At 59.5% G+C, this 19673-nt stretch overlaps 2 protein-coding genes across 7 annotated transcripts in view; one reads left to right on the top strand and one right to left on the bottom strand.

The window, feature by feature from the left end:
- Positions 1-33: 33 nt before the first annotated feature.
- Positions 34-19437, bottom strand: ARPIN (actin related protein 2/3 complex inhibitor). Of its 2 annotated transcripts, XM_059714491.1 has the most exons (6): positions 3077-3414; positions 2919-2994; positions 2484-2616; positions 1711-1917; positions 1194-1357; positions 34-449 (listed from the first exon to the last, which is right to left on the bottom strand). In XM_059714491.1, exons 1-6 carry the CDS (start codon positions 3412-3414, stop codon positions 441-443), a joined length of 927 nt encoding a protein of 308 aa, XP_059570474.1. In that variant the 3' UTR covers positions 34-440. The 2 variants fall into 2 exon arrangements, with proteins under 2 accessions (XP_059570474.1, XP_059570475.1); XM_059714492.1 differs by lacking the exons at positions 2919-2994; positions 3077-3414 and adding an exon at positions 19316-19437.
- ZNF710 (zinc finger protein 710) overlaps positions 4379-19673 on the top strand; it is a 57342-nt gene continuing 42047 nt past the window's right edge. Inside the window, exons 1-2 of one of the 5 annotated variants that reach the window (XM_059714481.1) lie at positions 4379-4446; positions 16685-18247. The gene's annotated coding sequence lies outside the window, so the exon portion shown is untranslated. Of the gene's footprint in view, positions 4447-16601; positions 18248-19410; positions 19494-19673 lie in introns of those variants that run through there. The other 4 variants (XM_059714483.1, XM_059714480.1, XM_059714489.1 and 1 more) reach the window with 4 other exon arrangements.

Genomic DNA, 19673 nt, shown 5'->3' with positions numbered 1-19673 from the left:
GTCCCCCCGCGCGCCATGCACAGAGCACCCAGCACCGCATGACATCATTTATTGGGGGCACCGCCGCTCCTGCGTCTGGGGAAGACGAGGGGCAGGCCCCTCCGCCACGGGGAGGGGGCAAGCATCCCCGTGGCGCGGGCGAGCGGGTGCAGGCACAATTCCTGAGCGCAGGGATGGCGTCACGGAAACCCCGAAAGTGAGCGGGAGAAAGGGGCGCGGAGCCCGGAGCCCCTCGCTCGCCCACGAAGCGGCGGTAGCCGTGGCGATGCTGCCGTTAGCGGTCGTTACGGGGCCCGTGTCACTGCTCGGGGCGGACGAAGACGCTGCCCCGCAGCCAGCCCGAGCCCACGGTCCTCCGTGCAGCACCGCCACTCTCCCGGCGCCTGCCGAGCCCACGGCGAAGGGAACGGAGGAGCCCTTTCCTCCGGCAGCCTCCGCGCTCAGTCCTCCTGCGGGAAAAAGGCCAAGATCAGAGTGAGCAAGGGATTGCAGCCAGCAGGACACAGGCCAGGCTGGGACAGGACTCGCAGGGGAGAGGGCCAGGGCTGAGCCCAGCTCCTGCTGCTGTCTGCAGACCCGCCGGGACTCTCCGGCGGGGCACGGGAGATTGACAGCCAGAAAGAAATAGGGAAGTGGAAACACTGCAGGGTCGAAGCCCGATGCGGGGAGACCAACAGAGCCCTGCCGGGGCAGAAGCTGCCTGAGCACAGCTGCCCTGTGCCCGGGGAAGCTCCCCGCCCCGTTCGCTGCCTTCTCTGCCTGGCCCGGAGCTGACGCAGGACAGAGGCCTTCCCACGCCCAAGCCCTGCTGCCTGGTCAGGGCAAGGGGGACCCGTCCCACTGAAGTCCAGCAGCTCTTCCCAGGCCACGAGGCCCCAGCCACAGCGACTTGCTGCTTCCACGAGGCACAGAGCTGTTTGGCGTGAGATCTCCCAGTCGTGCTCCGCTCAGTGACCGGCCACGGGAACTGTCCAGCAGCCACTGAGCAGCACCTGCCCCTTTGCTGGGCGACGGAGAAGGGCTGGGCCTGGCACGGCACACCGATCCTACCCAGGGCTGCCCCCTACCCCCACGAGCAGCCGGCCTCTCCTGTCGCTGTGACCAGACTTTACTCGGGGCAGGAATTTCCAGGACGCGAGTTCCTTCCCGCAGCACGAGCATCCCCACGGCCACGGGGACACAGTCCCACCTACCCACTCGTCGTCCTCTGCTCCGTCCCCCTGCCCACAGGGCTCAGCCGCTGCCCCCCCCTGTGGTTTCTTAGCCAGGATGTTGTCTGTCCAGGAAGCTCCGACCTGACTGTCACCAACAAAGTTGCACTTGGTCACTGTCCCTGCGTCCAGCTTGGCTAGAGAGACTGCACGGAAGAAAGGGTCTGAGTGCGGGGGTTGTGGAGGAGGGATGCCCCCCCTACCCCACTGAGCAGCCGGCCTCAGGAAGGTAGGGGGTCATCCCCTCCCCACCGCCTGCAGCTTCTCTCCCTGCCCCCTGGCCATGAATAACATCAGAAGAGGTGCATGGCGGGTCAGGGGCTTCAGGAGGGCCTAGGACCACCCCAGGACCAAGGCAGCTGTGGCTGGTGAAGGGGCCCACGGAGAGGCCACAAGCATGCCCCGAGTTACCCCCTGCAGCGCTGCAACTGCCACCCCCAGGCAGGAGCAGGCAGGAGGGAGGAGCAGAGCTGGGCAGGGAGGCGCGGGAGGCACTCACACACAAAGGGGCTATCACCCCGGGTTTTCAGCCGGATTTCTGTCCCCAGCTCCAGCTCCATCTTCTTCATCTCTGCCTCTGGCAGCCAGAAGGCCACGGTCTGGCTGGGCGTGTGGCACCCCGTCACCTTCACCAGCTCCGGCTTATTCACCAGCCCCATCAGCTCCTCCAGCGACAGCTGGTCTGTGTCTCCTTTGGCTTCCACTTCTGCCACGTGCAAGCACAAGTGCATGGGAACCCCCGCACCCAAAGCCCAGCGCCCCCAGCACGGGGAACGATGGGTACCCCTGCGGCAGGCCTGGAGCCTGCAGCCCCACCTCACTGCGGAGACGTCAGGGCTCCGACGGTGCACCCCATGTGGCTCTGCAGACCACGTGTGCCTTAGTGGCCACACCATGGGCTGCAGAGCCACGTCCAGCCTGGCTTGCTGGGACTGTCTGGGGCTAACAGACAGGCTCAAGCCCAGCTCACATCTCCAAGTGGCTGCAGAGACCTGTGCCCCCTGCCCCCATGCCTTGGGCACCCGTCTCACCATCCAGGCCAGAGAGCCTGCTGGGGCCAGGCCCTAGCCCTGTTGGGAGCAAGGTGCCAAGGGCAGAGGAGACCTGCACTTCGCGAATCCCTCCTGCCGCAGCACCGGGGCCGGGGGAGGCCAGAAAGGTCGTTCCCAAGGGGCAGCTCGCCCCTGCTCCAGAACTGAAGAGCAGGAGGCCCGGGGCTGCCCGTGGCGGGGCAGGGGTGTGGAGACGGCCCCGGGGAGCAGCGATACGTACTGAAGGATGACATGAGGAAGCCCGTGTTCACCTTCCTGGTGTTGCTGAAGTTGGGCTCGATCTCCTTGCCCTTGGGGTCGAAGCGGCGGCGATGGATCCGGCTGGGCCGGACGTACAGCACGTGGTATGTCTCCTGCAGCCCCGGGTGGACACCGGCGCCCGGTCACTCGCCGCCCAGCCCAGCAGACCAGACGCGGCCAGCCCCAGCCCATCTCACCTGGGCCCGTGCCCCACGGCAGGGACAGCGACCTGGGTTTTCTCCTGCTCCCATCCCCCTCGCGCCCACGTCCGCCCCGAGCCCGTGGCCCTGGCCGTGGTCAGCGACTGCCACGCCTGGGCCGGGGTCCGGAGCCCACCAGCACCGCAGCCCTGCCGGCTTCCAGGGGCGCAGGCGGTGGCGCCTGCCTCAGTTTCCCCGCCAGCAGCCCCGCTCACCCTCCTGCCGCCGGGCTCCGACACGGCGTGGCGGGACACGGCCACCAGCTCCCCGTCCAGCAGCGCCCCGGGCCCGCTGCGGGCAGAGCACGGCGGGTCAGGCCGGGGCAGGGGAAGGGGGCAGGGGCAAGGGGAGGGCCCCCCCGGCCGGGCCGTACCCCTGCAGCGCCCGCGAGGCCCAGGCCGCCGGCAGCTGCTCGCAGTGCACGGGCCGGGGGCTCGAACCCGCGCCGCCCGCGCCGCGGATCATGGCCGCAACACTGTAGCGCGGGGCCGGAAGGGGGCCGGCCGCGCCCCTTAAAGGGACAGCGCCCGCCTGTGCTGGGCAGGGCGTTGAGTGCCAGGGTAAGGCGGGGGGGGGAGTCCTGCAGCAGGGAGAGGCCACAGCGCTGTGGGAGCTGAGGCCTGAGCACCTGGGGGTCCCTGTCAAGCACCCCAGCCCGAGGGCCCTGTGGGGCAGGGACACGGCCTGGCCCTGGGCGCACCTGGGAGCCATGCAGCCGCGTGCGGGCAGCCCTGTATAATGGAGCCGCCCACCCTGTATGGGGCGACCCCAGAGCGGAGAAGCCAGCAGAGCCCGGGCGCGTCCATAGCGTGTGGTTGACCGAGCTGGGCGAGGGGGTCAGGGGCAGCAGCCGGGGGCAGTCCGGGTGCCCCCACGCCCAGCAAAGTGGACGCTTAGAGAAGAGAGAAATGGCGCAGGCCATGTGCCAGCCTCCAGTGCTCCCAGCATCCATTCCCCTTTTCTTCGCCTTCTGCAAGGGCTGGGCCCGGCTGTGCTAGGCGCTGCACAGATGCCTGGGAGACTGAGCCTGCAGGCAGCACACCGGACAGGAGCCGTGCGCACCTCCTGGCCTGGGCGGCTGCAAGAGGAATGTGGAGCAGATGGACCAGAGGGAATGACGTCCTTCCTATCTCCCCCAGCACTTAGAAAGAAACCACAAGATCAAGCAAAGCAAGGAGGGAGGAAACATTCCCCCGCAGCTGCAGGCACGTGAGCATGGTCTTGCACACCCGTGGAGGCCGTTACGGATGGCTGTGCATGGTGAGACACCAGTCACACAAGGGTGTGTGAAGTGTCTCGGCGCCTTTGCACGAGCCCCCGTCTCTTGGTCCCCAGGGATCAGCCTGGGGGAGCAGCCCCTGCACCCCAGTGCACGGCGCATACATCAGCGGCGAGAGAGCGGGCTGTCACCCCTCTGCCTATCCAGGGCCTGCTGTTTCGGGGATAAAGGGGTCGGTGTTCCCGCAGCCCGGGCAGCCCCTGCACGGGGGAAGGGAGCCCATTGTGGACAGAGAATGGGGCTCTGTGAGCACAGAGCAGTGCTTTCTGGACAGCCTTTGTGTGCAGCTCGCCCTGCGGACGGCTGATGCGACAAGGTTACAATGCACTTTCAGCCCGGAGGCACTCGCTGGGTCTCTGCGCCCCCCAGCACTGGCCCTTTCCTGGAGCTGAACCAAGCTGCTGGGAGCTCCCCGAGGCCGGTGGCCTGGCAGCAGTTTGCAGTGGCAGCTGCACTCCCCACGGGTGAGGCGAGCAGGCCGTTACCAAGCTCTGGAAACCTGCCTGGGTGCATCTTCCGTGCTCCCACGCGCAGAGGTGCAGCAGCACGTCGACCACCCCAGCAACCTACCCCCATGCTGCAGCTTCCCAGCAGCATCAGAACTGCTCCAGGCCCATCTGTGATGGGAGCGACTGGAAGCAAACCAGTGACCAGCCCCTACCCCATCTTGTATGGCCCCGCGCAGGCAGGGACAGCAGCAGTTTATTGCCTGGGTGCAAATGTGCTGCATCTTACTGTAGCCCACTCCCCTTCTCCCCCCCCCCAAGTTATCCCACAGCTGAGATGCAAACCAGGCCTGGCCCAGCCAGTCCTTTCCCTTCTCACAGGCTGATGCCAGCCAAGGGCCCTCATTCCCCAGGACCTTTGTCCCCTGCAGCGTGCAGAGCGCTGGGCTGGGCTGCTCCAACAGGTGCCAGGAGCAGCCCGCTGCGCTCTGGGGCTCAGGCTGCAGAGGAGAGCTGCCGCCGTTTATGCACCCAAGGATCCACTGCAGCTTTGGGGAAGAGCGGCCCAAGGGGAATGCGTGCTAGCTGCTTGAGGAGACAGCTAGCCTGCCTGACAAAGACCTCCTGGGACGGGAAAGCAGGAGCTCAAGCCCAGCTGTCAGACGTGCCCGTCTAAGCACAGCCCCAGTTGGATTTCCCAGGCTGTTCTTCGCCTCCTGGGAAGATGCAAGGTCACCCCCACCCCAGTGAGAGCTGCCACACTCAGCTCCCGTGGGTCACCCATGCGGTCTGTCTTTTCCATGGGGAAGCAGCAAAGCCCTTGATCCCAGGCTGCGTCCCTGGTTCGGTGCGGGGGTCCTGTTGGGGTGCCGTGCGTATGCGCTGCGCACACGCTCTCCACGCACAAACACTGCAGGAACGTAAATGAAAGCTGAGGGCAGCCTGAGGCTGTGCAAGAGATTGTGAGCAGCCAGTCTGTTGTGAAACTACCGGCACGCACAGAGCACGCATCCAGAGCGTATTGGGCCTGCCTGTCGCTGCCCTGCGCTGGGAGCTCACTGTCAGGTCTCTCCTAAATCCAGTTAGGTCCTTGTTCCGCAAGACAGACCCCCGTGACATAGGTGTCTCCTTATTCCTAGAGACACCCACAACCAGCTGTACCAAAATGTTTTAACGGGCCCATTTTTCTAGGTAATCCACCACTATTTACACACGCACCTCTGGGCTTCGTGTCATCCTCAGGGGTGATTTTAGCTTGACTTCTAGATCATGAATGAAAAAATGGCATAGCCTCAGACCTCATACCCAGCCCTGCAGAATTCCCCTCTTCATGAGGCTTTCCTATTGCCAGGTGGGTTTGGGGGTCTGTCAGTTAGGATCCATTTGACTTGTGGTTTAGTGGAGAAACAATAGGCAGCATCAGGAGTGACCGCTGTGTCTGCCTCAGGGGCTCTGTAAGGACCCGGAAAATCAAAGAGGAATTGTTCAAAAAGTGGAAACGTATGACTGAGAATGACTGTAAAGGAATAGTACGAGCACACAGGGATAAAATCAGGAGGGTGAAGGCACCAAATGAGTTACAATTAGCAAGAGACGTGAAAGGCAACACGAAGAGGTTCTCTAGACATTAGAAGCAAAAGGAAACAAAGGAAAGTATAGCTCTATTACTTAACAGGACAAGAGATCCAATACTGGATGACACTATGGATTCAGTGCCTCCCTTGCTTCAGTTTTCACCAAAAAAATGTTAATTATGACCAGATGTTTAACAATATTCATTTTGCCATGGGGACAAGTGTGCAGGCCACAGGCCATCTCTCTCGTTTGCAGCGTCATTCCTTTCCATTTGAGACCATACCCCCATGGTCGCTTCCAAGGATGTCACATCAATCTAATGTTCTTCTCCAACAAGGTAACTAACCCCGAGGAGAAGGGGAAAGCTGTAACTGTGATATATCCTAACCCTGGCCAGGCTGTTGGCTCTCTCCCACATGACATCCTTGGAAGCGACCATGGGGGTATGGTCTGAAGGAAGTCACTATAAGTTGGGTGCAAAACGAGGAGAGAAACCACACTTTGAGAGCATGCCAATGGCCTGCATTGAGCTGGAAGGGCAGTTCAAGTGGGGTCCTGGAGGGGTGGATGGAGCAAAGAGCTCCCACAACCCCGGGCAGGGAGGGGCTGCAAGCACATATGAGGACAGAGTCATAATCCAGGAGGACTTTGCAGGCTTAATGCAAAAGGAACGACGCTGCAAACTAGACAGGTGGCCCGAAATCAGCACAACTATGTGAAGGAGCACAAAGGACCAGGCGGAGGAAGGAGAAATCCAGTCCACAAGAGAGATGAGCTGCAAGGCAGCAAAACTGCCAGCGTGGATATGTAGGTTGTAGTGCATCACAAGTTAAATGCGAGTCAACGATGTGATGCTATTGCAAAAAAGGCAAGTCTCGGTCTAGGAGGTATTGACAGGAGTGTCACGTGTAAGACATAGGACCCAATTATTCTGCTGTACTTGTCAGTGAAGCAGCCTCAGCACCGTGTCCAGCTCCGGGCACCAGACATCAAGCAAGCGTAGGGAAACTGGACAGAATCCAGAGGAGAGCAAGGAGGGCAAGAGGATTGGAAAGCACGAGGCATGATAAAAAGTTGAAGGAATTGGGTTGGTTTAGTCTGGAACGGAGAAGAAGCGATAGGGGACACAATAGGCATCGCGCAGTACGTGAAAGTTGCTACGATCAGGACAGTGACAGGGAGAAAGGAAAGAAGAAGGCAGCTTTCTTTGCAGCAAAGAATTTTTAAGCTGGCTATTAAGAAAATCTTTCTGACTTGCAGTAACACTGGCGGAGGTTACCAAGAGAAGGGGTGGAGTCGCCTGCATCCCACGCTTTTAAGAACAAATGATACTAACCTCTGTCAGGAATGAGCTAGGTATGCCAGATCCTGTCTCCGTGCAGGGGTTGGGCCACATCCTCTCCTGAGCTGCTTTCCAGACGGGCATGTCTATGATGTGCGTTATCGCGTTAGCTGGTATGTTCTAACAGCGCACGCTAAATCCCTGCCGCAGACACGGCACCCTGGGCTTTGCACAAACTCGAGGTTGAGTTGAACTGGAACGTGCTGGTTGTAACGTCTCATAGTGTCATAGTAGCTCGGGTCAGGAGGGACCTGATCAGATCATCTCGCCTGACCCCCTGCCACAGGCAGGAATGAATGCTGGGTTCACAAGACCCCAGACAGGTGATCATCCAACCTCCTCTTCAATTTGCCCGAGGTAGGGCCGAGGACCACTTCCCTGGGAAGTTGGTTCCAAATTTTGACCACCCGAACTGTAAAATATTGCCTCCTGATCTCTAACCTAAACCTGCTCTCCATCAGTTTATTACCATTGTTCCTCGTCACCCCAGGTGGTGCTGGGGAGAAAAGGGCTCTGCCTATTTGCTGTTGATCTCCCCCAATGAGCTTGTAGGCAGCCCCCAGGTCCCCCCTCAGCCTCCTCTTGCTGAGGCTGAACAGGTTCAGGTCCCTCTGTCTCCTCGTAGGGCCTGTCCTGCCCTCTCACCAAGTGGGTAGCCGTGCTCTGACCCCTCTCCAGGCTGGCCACATCCCTCTTGAAGTGCGGTGCCCAGACCTGGATGCAGTACTCCACCTGTGATCTGACCAAAGTCGCATAGAGGGGGAGTATCAGCTCTCTGGACTGGCTTGAGATGCACCTTTGGATGCATGACAAGGTCTGGCTGGCCTTGCTGGCTGCGGTCTGGCATTGGCGGCTCATGGAGTCATTATTGACTCCAAGATCCCGTTCCGCCTCTGTGCTTTCAAGAGGGGAACTCCCCAGCCTGTATGTGTGCTGTGAATTCCTTCTCCCCAGTGCAGCACCCTGCATTTGTCTGCATTGAACCCCATCCTATTCTCGTCTGCCGACTTTTGTAGTCTGTCTAAATCTAGTTGCAGCCTCTCTCTCCCTTCAAGTGTGTCCACCTCGCCCCACATCTTAGTGTCATCAGCAATCTTGGACAGCGTGCTTTCCACCCCCTCGTCCAAGTCGCTGATGAAGATGTTAAACAGTGCTGGCCTGAGGACCGAGCCCTGGGGTGCCCCACTGCCCACATCTCGCCAGGTTGAGTACAACTCGTCCACCACTCCTCTCTGGGTGCGCCCCATCAGCCAATGTTTTACCCATCCATCTGCGCAGGCATCAATGCCACAGTCGCCTAATTTATTGATGAGGATGGGGTGAGAGACAGCGTCACACCAAACTAACCCAAACTTTACTAACCCAAACTAGGAAAACACCTTTTATGCAACTAAAGACATTCTTTGTGAACAAACCCACCGCGGCTGCTTCCTGCGGGCTGAGAAAGCCCCTTTCAGTCCTGTGGTCCTCCAGCAGGATTTCCAGGAAAGACAGGATGATATAGCCCGTATTTGGACACAAAGATAAAGCAGGAAAAATGTTCTTGAGAAAAGGTAACTGGGGTAAGTTCCTGTTGGTAAGTTCCAAAGAACAATGGTCATAAGCTGATGGAGAATAGTAAGTGTCTTCTCCCAAAGAGAATGGTCTTAAGTCAGAAGCAAACTCCGCCGTGTCAGTGCCCTCTCATGGAACGAAGAGCATCTGTGCCACTGGCACGTAGTGATCGGGGTCACGTTAGTGAACCCCCAGCTGTCCAGAAGCGTGTGCACAAACCCGAGTGGTCTCACACCAGATCACCTCTGGGAACCTAATGGCTATGGTGGTCGTGGCAAGTAGCGGGTGGGCCTGATTCCTGCCTGGTGGGATTCTGCTGAGGTCTACAGAGTTCTGGGGGATAAAATGTGAGTGCAGCACCTGGAGCAGCAGCTCGCTGCAGTGCTAAAGGCGCGGTTTTTGGCGGGGGACGGTGGGATGAAGCACATCTCACAGATCCTGTCTCGCGCGGTGTCATTGTAAAGAAAGGGTCCTAGTGAAATCACGGTACAGATACCAAGGAACAAGGAAGAGCGACGGGAAGAACAGAGGAGTGGGGAGGCAAAGTCTGGAAGCAGTTGCTGGGGAAGACCCACAAGAGCTCTGGTCCAGGCGTTAGCGCACGGCTCCTGATCTGTCCTTGCCAGGTGGGGCTGCACCAAGCTTCAGGTGGTGAGTCGATTTGGAGGAGATTCGGCCCGATTCAGTGGCTGAATCTCCAAATCTGAATCGAAGCAGGGGACCAATTTAAAGGTCTGAATCGATTCAAAGCTCTCCAAATCTTTTCCAAAGATTTGGAGAGCTTTGATGATTCAGGCAGACCCTGGGGGCTGCAGCCGACTCCGAGCTGGTAAGTACTAGGGGCGGGGAGGGGACCATGGGGGGATCCCTGCGTGCTCCCCCGACCCCCCCACCCCCGCCTGCCCCAGCTCCCAGTACTTTAAATAAAAGCCACCATGCTCACCGGGTGACACCGGGCAGGGGGGCGATCCCCGCTGCCCCCCACTGCCCCACATTGCATGGGGGGCTCTGCTTGAGCCCCCCGACTCCTCCCTGCTCCCCCATGGGTGCCCCGCCTGGGCCAGCTCTGGCCCTTTAAGGAAAAAACCCCCGAGAAAAGCCCTGGGACTCACCGCTCCTGCAGCGGCCTCGGGGCTTTGGGGGCTTGAAGAGATCCCCCCACGTGGCGCGGGGCAGTGGGGGGCAGCGGGGATCACCCCTGCCGGCAGGAGCGGTGAGTGCAGGGCTTTTTCAGGGTTTTTTTCTTAAAGGGCCGGAGCTGGTCCAGGCGGGGCACCCGTGGGGCGCTGGGGAGCGAGGGGCGGGTCAGGGGGCCGCAGCATGGGGTAGTGGGGTGCAGCGGAGATCGCCCCCCCACCCCCGCCCAGCAGCACCCAGTGAGTCGGGGGGGGGTCCCCAAGTGCCGGGTGCTGGGGCTGGCGGGGCAGCCCTTGCCAGGCTGGGAGAGGGGCGGGCGAAGGGCCTGGCTCATTCGGAGATTCAGCAGCAGCCGAATCTCCAAACAAGATTCAGCCGAATTGAATCGGGACAGTGATTCGAATCACCGAATTGAATCACTGTCCACCGAATCCAAATCTGAAGCGAATACTAGCCGCTTCACACAGGCCTATTGCCGGGGTCTGTCGGTCACGTAGGCTCTGGCCCAGCAAAGCACTTAGGCAGGTGTGTAACTTTAAGCACGTCAGCGGGGATTGGGGAACAGCAGGTTGCAAGAGGTGGGGCAGGACCTTCCCCTCCTGGGAGCGGTGAGCTGGGCGCGCTGTGCTGAGCACGGCTAGGTGTCCTCCTCTGAAGGCATCTGACCTCGCTGCCGGTGGGATCTGCTCCCGTCCCGACCCCCACAGCTGTCCTGACACAACCGCTGCAGGGGGCAAAGGGCAGCTGCTGCTGGTCCTGCGCTGCACTGGGGCCGCCTACATGCACGAGGGGCTGCTCCAGGGAACTCCACACCGAGGTCCCGGGGAGGATAGCGGCACTGTGAGCCCATGCCTACAGCCCCGGCTCCGGGTTGTGATTACATCGCAGTCCCTGCTTGCATTGAAAAAGGTAGCGGAAGAGTGATGTTGTAACGGTGATGGCCCAGCAACGATGTGAGGGGCAAGGATGTCTTAGGGTGATCTCTTTTCTTGGACCAGCTCTGTATCCAAAATGCTCCTGCAGAGTTGTGGTGTCCAGTCATTGACAAAGGGCGCTTCTAGCCCTTGCGGAGCTGAAGGCAGCCGGGTGGCGATGCAGTGAGCATCCCTGGGATGTCTGCCTGAGCCCGAGGAGAACCATGCCATGCCCCCTTCCTGCTCCGGGGGACCTGCCTACCCCTCCCCAGCAGACAGCAGGGCAAGTGATGGGGAGGGATGAGTGACTGCACTCATCCCTGGAGAAGGGATGGAGAAGTACTGGGCCCTTGCAGCCACCCCTACTTCACTGGAAAAGACTGTGGAGCAGGGCTAGAAAACCAGTGGGACCACGATGCACCCTGGACGGTTAAACCTGAGCCCTGGCTGCGCAAGCTGCTGGTCGCTGATGCTGCAATCCAGGCAGACCCAGATCCAAACAAGGCTCTGAACTGGTCCCCTGGAGAAGAGCAGTGGGGTGGAGAGGTGCAGCCTGCCGCCTCGAATGCCCTGTGTGTTCTTGGGATCAAACCCAGGCCTGACGTCACTGCTCGGGGCTGTGCTCTGCACCCTGGCCCATCCGAAGGCTCTGTGCACCCTCGCACCGTAGAAAAACAGATCCACCCAGCCAGTGGGAGACAGGAGGGGTCAGCCAAGACAAATGAGGGGCAGGAGAGGAGCTAATGTCAGGACTCACTTCCTCTGCAGCGGCGGCTCTCAACCTTTTTAGACTCAAAGCACCCCTCGGAGAACACCAGCTCTTTGTTTTCACTCTTTTTTTGCCTACGGAAAGATAAAAGAGAAGTTTTTCTCTTGCAAAGAACTCAGATCAGCCCCTGGATTTCGGTTTGAACTCTCGACCAGTGCTAGCACCGTGCGGCACCCCGCGGCACCTCTGGGAAGGTCTCAGGGCTCCCTGGTCAAGGATCCCTGCTCTAGAGCCGTGCGCCTGCACGCCGGGGAGAGCTGCTGCGCCCCAGCTCCAGTTCACGTGCTGGTGACTTGGGGCAGAGCTCTCCTTCCCGGGCTGAAGCTTTCCACGCTCCAAGTCAGCCAAGAGACAATTTGCATGCTGGAAAGTGTGAGATAAGGCCCCTCAGCTGTCGCGGGGCAGTGGGATGGAGAAGTACGCTCCCTGCTGTGGCTGGAGTTGTTTGGTTTGTGGGGTTTTCCCCACCTCCCAAAAACTAGAAACCAATCCTTCCAAACCAGCTGGGGAAAACCTCCTACAGATGTTGTGGCAATCGGCAAGCAGGAAACTGTGCAAGTTGCCCCGAAACACACCCACACAGCTCTGAAAAGTGGCAGCAAAGGACCCAGCCCTATTCCCATTCAAATCAGCAGCAAAACTCCCATCAGCTTCGGTGGGAGTTGGGCGCGTCCCGCTGGCCTCCCTGCAGCCCTGCACACTTCTTTGCGGGCACGGGGGTCACCCCCGTGCATCTCCCCCGAGGTAAGCCGGGAAGGAAGCATGCACTACAAAGTACGCATGGGCTTCAGTGCTTTGCTACGTGGGGGTGGCCTGGCCAGCCAGGGCCTTGCCCCTCCACGTGCCCGCTGCGGTCGGACATGGCCCCACAGCGGTTCACGGGCATCTGGGGTCGAGGAGCAGACAGACACCGAGTCAGAGCAGAGCGAGAAGACTGGCGACAACGAAAGCGTGTGGGAGGAAGATGGAGCTGGGCCCGGAGGAGGAGGAGCAATAGTGGCTGAGATCAGAGCTCGGAGGAGGCTGTGGGGAGAGCGTGCAGCGGGGCACGACACGGACGGGCAGCCCCAGCCCCTCCGCAGCGTGGTCCATGGAGAAGGAAGGGGCCTGGAAGAGGCACCCGTGCCTGCCTGACATTTCCCACTGCCGCCAGTCCGCCCGGCCCTGGCTCGACGCCTTCCCTCCTTCCACCTCCGTGCTGCTCCGCGCCCACGTCCCGCCATCGTCGCTCTGCGGCGTCGAGGCTCCCTGCCGCACCAGAAGCCAGTTGCCGTGTCGGGCCGGACCAGCCGTCCATGGCCAGAGGAAGGGCATGGAGCGACCTGCTGGTGGGGGCTGCTCCCTGAAGCCTCCCGATCGCACCGAATGCCCTGTTCTGGCAGGATGAGGAGGGGGGCACAGCACCACGTTATCTTCTCGAGACCACGAGTCAGTGCCTAGTCCCTGCGCGTGTCCTGCCCCCCCGGCTATTTTTATTTATTCCTGACACACTAGCAGGGTCCCCGTGCACGGCGTCCCCATGCTCGTGTGTTTAACAGAACGCTTCTCTGCCCCTCCTGTGGTGCCAGCCTCTCTCTCCCCTCCTTCCCTTGAAGCCCCCTGAAACGCTCTTCCGTGCCCCGGTCCGTTTCCCATTTGAACAGCTTTGCTTTGGGAGACGGCTGACGTCTGCACAGGCATGGAAGGGGGATCATTTGTTTGAAGGAAATCAATGAATCGGCGTCAGCAGCAGTTGTGATCCTTCCGGCTTCTGCAAATATTGACACGAGAGATTCATTCATGACAAAGTTCAGAGAGAGAGAAAGGGTCACAAGCACTAGTGCGAATGTGCGTCGGCAGGCATGCTCGTGTCAGACGTGCACGGTGCCTCCAAGCACCACGGGTTTCACCGTGAGCCACCTGGAGAGCAGAAGTAGCACTACCGGATTGAAACGGCCCCCGAGCTCTTCTCAGGGCAGTCTATGCAGCTGACTTAGTTAGTCCATAAGGTGCACCTCTACCCTGCCTTCTCTTTAGCTGACCAGTCCCACAAGGTGTTTGGCGGGTATTGGACGCTGCGGGCATACCCACCTGTGGGCTGACACAGGTTGGCATGAAGCCACAGCAACAAAAGGAAGAAGCCACGTCTGTTTGGAGGCAGGAGAGGAGGAGAAATTCCTCAAATAAACTGTCAGCTGTGATAAATTTGCTCCGTTCTAGTTGCCTCCGTCGAGACTGGACTCTTTACCTGAAAACATCCAGCCAGCCAAGTTGCTGCCGTCTCCATTTATAACCTTCTGCATCGCCCACGCCACGAAAGCAGACTTTTATTGATCTCTCATACGTGCATGGAGGTGAGAGCCTCCGCTGTTCTCAGGTAGCTTTGAGAGTGTGTGGATGACACGGGCATTAATATAGACCACCTGAAAATGTTAATGCGACTTTTTTTTGGTGCAGCACATTTTTGTTTGCACGAATGGCGCTTTCAAGCGAGTTAAGCCCCCGTGTGTCATTCCCCCCAGATTTCAGTTGAGGGAGTCAAATACCAACTTACCCCTGCAATGTCTTTCCTAACGCATGTGAACCGCCACCCCCGGACTCTCACTGGGAGTCTCCCCTGGGCAGTCACCCCCAAATCCTTGGCCCTTGCACCCGCCTATGCTCGGTCGGTCCAGTCTCTCTCCATCAGTACGCGATCCCAAAGACCCTGTCCCAATCCCAAAGACAAGCCGTGTGAATCCTCCCCGCCCGTTCCTTTCCCTTCCCATCCCACCATGGTACAAGTATATGGTTGGTTTTTTTCTTTCATTAACTATAGCTGCTATGATAACTGGTATATCATAAGCATAGCGGGCGGGCGTTTGTTGCCGTCTGGTCGATTGGCGATTGCTGTCGATGATGATGATGGTGGTGGCGAGCACTGGCTTTTTTGTTTTCCTGGTTGTTTTATTTTTGGACTACATTTCCCAGCATGCCCAGCCCCATGGCTCTTCATACAGTTTCCAGGGGGGGGGTTCCCATTTCAACCCTCCCATTCCCTGCCCAGGTGCACCATCAATCCGTGTGATGCCACCTGCGGCTTTTGGCAGTGTGTTGTGAATTGTTTTATAGATGTTTCTGGAACATTTTTGAAAACGTGGCTTGCTCCGTGAGTCACTGCATCCTCAAGCAAGCGTGAGACACCATGCAGGATTTGAAAGACGTGGTCGAGGAGTCCCGTGCTGAATCAGAGGTCACACGACCCTTGCAAGGATGCCTTTCAGAGTGTGCAGAACGACTTCAATGAACGGGTATGACGCCCGAAAGGGAAGTCAGTCCGTTCACCTTGCCTCTCTGCAAGACAAGCGGAGAATCACAGCGGAGCCTGTCCCCCTAACTCAGCGGGGTCACCGCGGGGCCCTACGCCTGCCAGCAGGGCCAGGAGGGTGCCGCTGCATTTCAGGGGTGGTTCAGAGTCACGGGGGGTGACGGCAAAGCAGCCCAAGTAACTGCTGCAATACTGGGTTGCAAACAATAAAACCTCCTGGTTTCCTGGCTTCCTGTGTCTACCTCCACATCCACCCTTACCCTGCTTGGTTGCGAAGGTGGATTTTGTTCATTGTTCGGGTTCATTTCCCTCTGTTCGTTTGTCCTGCTGCTTCCTGCGTGGCGCCGGGGGCAGGGGTTGGCAATCTCTCTTGCACGGGTACACGGGGGGCTCCGCAGGGAAACGGGGGGGCTGCCTGGCTGGGTCACAACGCACAAGCGCTGGCATTTTGCAAAGCCTGGCTGGTGTGTCACCCCGCAGCAGCGGATTACTGGATTACTTTTTTGCAAGCCACCAGCCACTTTGCAAAGGCAGGGGCTCATGCCTTCAGGCTCTTTGGCTCACCCTTCACAACCCTTCCTTGCATTTTCCCTAGACGGAAACTTTGAAAATGCGTTTTAGCGGGATTCTTTTCGCGCTCCTTTCCCGCCAGGCGCCTTCGCCTTCCTTCTGGAAAACCAAAGCAAGGCCGTGGGTGGGGGAGCGGCGTGGGGTTTAAAACCCGCTTTGCTTGCACACAAACTAGGGACTTTGCAAACCTTTCCAGCTTCTTTTTGTGCTCTTTCCCAGCCCAGCACCAGACTGTCTGGTTTTTTTCCACACCAAAACGAGGCTGCCTGGGGGGGGAGAGGTTCCCCGCTCAAGCACTATAAATTTGGGGAGCAGAGGTCGGGGTGCGGGTTCGCTGCATCGACGAGGGAGGTTGGGGGGGGCACAGCAATGCGAATCCAGGCTTCGAGAAGACTGCAGGCTGATCAAGTGGGGAGCAGTGAAGCTTTGAGTGATATTTGATGCCCGCACCTCTGCGACTCGTGACTCGAAAGAGGACGCGGCGATGTGCTATTACACGCCACCTTTGGTAAGGGACACCTGGCACTTGTCTGTGCCCTGAGGGTCGTCCCTAGGGGGGCGCGAATACAAGCGACTGCCCCAGGCCCAGTGCTTTGGGGGCCCCGTAGAGATGGGCAGAGCAGACGGGGCGACTCCTCAGCGCCAGTGCCGGCCTCGCATCCGGACGCTCACCCACTCCCCTCCCCTGCCACTGCTGTGGCGGCACACGGGGGGGGGGCAGTAATTTGCCCAAGGCCCTGCACCAGTGGTGTAATGTGGGGGCCTGGGGGGCAAGCCTGGGGTGCCGCTGCCTTTGCTCCTGCGTGCGCCCGCCCCGGACAAGACCCCTTCTGCAGCGGTTTCGATGGTGGAGGGTCAAGGCAGGGCGAGCGGCGCCGAGTGGTGGTGCCCCCTTTGCATCCATGCCGGGGTGGCCACGCTGCCCGCCACCGTCAGTACCCACCGCCCTGCACCCTGCTAGGGTCAGCTCTGGTCGGGGGTGGGGGGCACTGTGTAGTGCAAATGGGGCTGCTGGAACGTAGGGGCGTGCAGGACGGTACGTGCGGTGCACAGGAGGCACCAGGACAAATTCCTATGCTCTTTTAATCCTCCCTCCCTCTGCTTTTCAGATCCCCTTCCACCGCTAGCTGCAGGCTGATCGATCCCTGTCGATGTGACAAGAGGCAGAAAGAGAAGGGAAGAAAGAAAGAGAAAATAAGGAGGCTGACAACACTTCCTTCAGGATTCATTCTCTCAACAGCTGAACTAGTATGCATAATCATCAGAGCTGACTTTCATCCTGCCTGATATAGACTTATAATATAATAACAGGTAATACTAATAATAGAAGGCAGCTATCAATTCCAATAGTAATATATTAATCAGAGTTTATAGAAACAGTAATATTAATGATGATTTAGTGTACAATAATAATGATTGTAACGGTTCAGTTCCTTACCACAGCATTTCAAAGCAAGTAGATCTGCCTTATCACCCTGCACACGTCACACATCCTGGGCCTCCACCATATCTATGTAGCCACTGTATGATATAGACCTATGTTATATATACTACTATATATAGACTTATAATTACAGTTCGATTCCTTAGGACGAGAAAGCAGATACGGAGCGTAAGACAGGTGATTATGCACCCACCCTCCCTGTCTCTTTCCCTGAGCGGGTGAAGGAAATGCTCACCTCCTGGTTCCTGAACCTGGTTTCTGAACTTGTATTACTTCCTCCTCCTGGTTGCTGGCCACAAGCACTGCTGAGGCTTCCCCTTGGTGTAATACTTGAACGGTAGAGGCTTTCTTCCCTTCTAACTGGGGAATCGTTGCCGGCCACAAAGCGAGCTGTGCTCAGGAGCTATGACCACTGCAGCGGCAAGGGCTCGGGTTGCAGGGGGCCTTCTGCTACGGAACCTGCGGCTTAGGTTTCTCCTCTGAATTGCGGAGGCCTTCTTCTTGGTTGCTGGCCAGGACCTCTTCGCCCCATATCCCCTGTGCTTTAACCTCTCCGTTCCTTACACCTCTCCATTGCACCCTCGTAACTTTGGAGTCGCTGCTGGGGCAAAGCTTCTTGCTGGGTGGCGAAAACTCTGCCTGCTTTTGCCCTCCTCCTGGGGAGCCTGGACTATTGCAGTGGCAGAAGCTGAGGTGCTTTGGCCCATGCTCGATTTGCACAAGCTCTCCAGGCCCACTTCACAGTCTTCTCGCCCTCCTCCAGGTTACTGGCCACGTCCTGCGTCCGTACGAGGTGGACAAGTTGTGCAAGCGCATGTCATTCATTGCTGCAGAGGCTCGGGTCGCAAGGGGGCCTTCCGCTAAGGAAGCTGATGAGGCTTGTGTTTCTCCTCTGAATCGCAGAGGCCTTCTTCGTGGTTGCTGGCCGAGACACACAGCTGAGTCGGGCCATTCACCTGTACCCGAGGGGGTCCCTGGGGGCCCACGCCGGCTATCCGTCACTCCTGTTACCGGGTTGTGAGAGCTGACTCCCCCCAACTTCTAATCACTACCCCTAATTGCTGCTTCCTTCTTCCAGCTCCTCCACGAGGTTTGATTCTCCGTCCGCTCCAGCATCTGTTCTGCAGCTCCGGTCGCTGGTGGCTGTTCGGGACAGTGCTCTCAGATCTCTGGAAACCAAGCAAGCCTGTTCACCACCCAGGCTGGGACACCCTCACCGGGAAAAACGGTAAGTCTCAGCCTCAGCTTGCTCCAGGTAAAGCCGGTCAGGGATTTTGAGGTGGGCACCACCATTTTAATGTGCGCGTGTCCACTACCAAGGGCAGCGCGGCCCTGACGGGGAGCTCTAGGCAATGCCCCAGCATAGGACATGACAAAGGTGTCATCGTCACACACGCACAGGGGCAGCCTCAGCCCCAGCCCAAACTAAAATCCACAGTATGGCTTCCTAACCGTGTTGAGCAAGCTCCTACCACACACATCATGGCAACCGTGAGATTAAGTTCATTTACAAGAGGCATTATCTAGGCCATGCCAGTAAGTTAGGGAAACTCCAACTCTGGGCAAGTGTCGGCTGTATATTATTAACAGCAGAAATGAAGTAATGCAGCTTGTTCTTGCTGTTATTAATTATTACCATGGGCAAAGGTGGTAGCGACAGAAACAAGGCATGCCAAGAGCTCTGCGGTGTGGTGGGGACCTCCGAAATACCCCCCGTCCTGCTGGCACTCCACGAATCACGTGCTGGTTGCATTAAATCTTCCTTCCTTACTCACCTGGTAGCTGCATGGTCTGCCACAGGCAACAAGCAGGGGAAGGGGTGGCTCAGCACGAAGGGATCGGGAGCAACCCGCGGCCCCGCAAACCAGGGGGACGCCGCGTCGGCCCAGGGACAACCTGCCGCCCTGCAAACCAACGGGACGCTGCACTGGCTGACGAACAACCTGCGAAGTAGTGGGACGACGCGCCGGCTCGGGGACACCGCGGGCCCCGCAAACCAGGGGGACGCCGCGTCGGCCCAGGGACAACCCGCCGCCCTGCAAACCAACGGGACGCTGCACTGGCTGACGAACAACCTGCGAAGTAGTGGGACGACGCGCCGGCTCGGGGACACCGCGGGCCCCGCAAACCAGGGGGACGCGGCGCTGGCCCAGGGGCACCGCGGGTTCCCGCAGCACGCCGTGCGGGCCCAGGCTCTGGGCGGGTGCCGCGCCGGCCCAGGGACGAGCCTGCGACCGAGAGGGCGGCCCGCCTTGTCGCGGCTCGGGCCGGGGAGGCGCGGTGCGCGGGCACTCACCGGCGGCCGTCGGGCGGAGCGGAGCCGCCCCCGATCCGAGCTTTGTTCCCGGAGGCCGGGGGGAGGCGCCGCTCCCGGCGCACGGGGAGGAAGTGAGAAAACAAAAGCGAGAGAAGCGGCAGCGCCGGGGCGGGAGGAGCCGCCGCCGCATCCCCGCCGCGCTGCGGATCCGCGCCGGGTGAGTGGGGCGCGGGGCCCGCAACTTCCCCGCAAACTTTCCGCGGGCGGCGGGGTGCGCTGCCGCCGCACAGGTGCCCGCGGGAGGCTCGGGCTCGGGCTCGGGCCCGGGAGCGAGCCGCGGCGGAGAGGCGGCCGCGGCCCCGGCCCTGCCCTGCCCACGGCGCGCCGCCCCCCGGGA

This window comes from Alligator mississippiensis, chromosome 11 (genome assembly GCF_030867095.1).
Source record: "Alligator mississippiensis isolate rAllMis1 chromosome 11, rAllMis1, whole genome shotgun sequence".
Classification (NCBI taxonomy): domain Eukaryota; kingdom Metazoa; phylum Chordata; order Crocodylia; family Alligatoridae; genus Alligator; species Alligator mississippiensis.
Note: the sequence above shows the minus strand (reverse complement) of the source record. Positions and strands in the feature narration are given on the sequence as shown.

Excerpts from the sequence above, each read along its gene's own strand:
- ARPIN (XM_059714491.1), bottom strand. The coding sequence starts at position 3,414 with ATGGCTCCCAGGTGCGCCCAGGGCCAGGCCGTGTCCCTGCCCCACAGG. Across the intron at positions 2,995-3,076 it reads GCCTCGCGGGCGCTGCAGGG|CGGGCCCGGGGCGCTGCTGG; the intron begins GTACGGCCCGGC and ends CTCTGCCCGCAG. Across the intron at positions 2,617-2,918 it reads CGGAGCCCGGCGGCAGGAGG|GAGACATACCACGTGCTGTA; the intron begins GTGAGCGGGGCT and ends CCGGGGCTGCAG.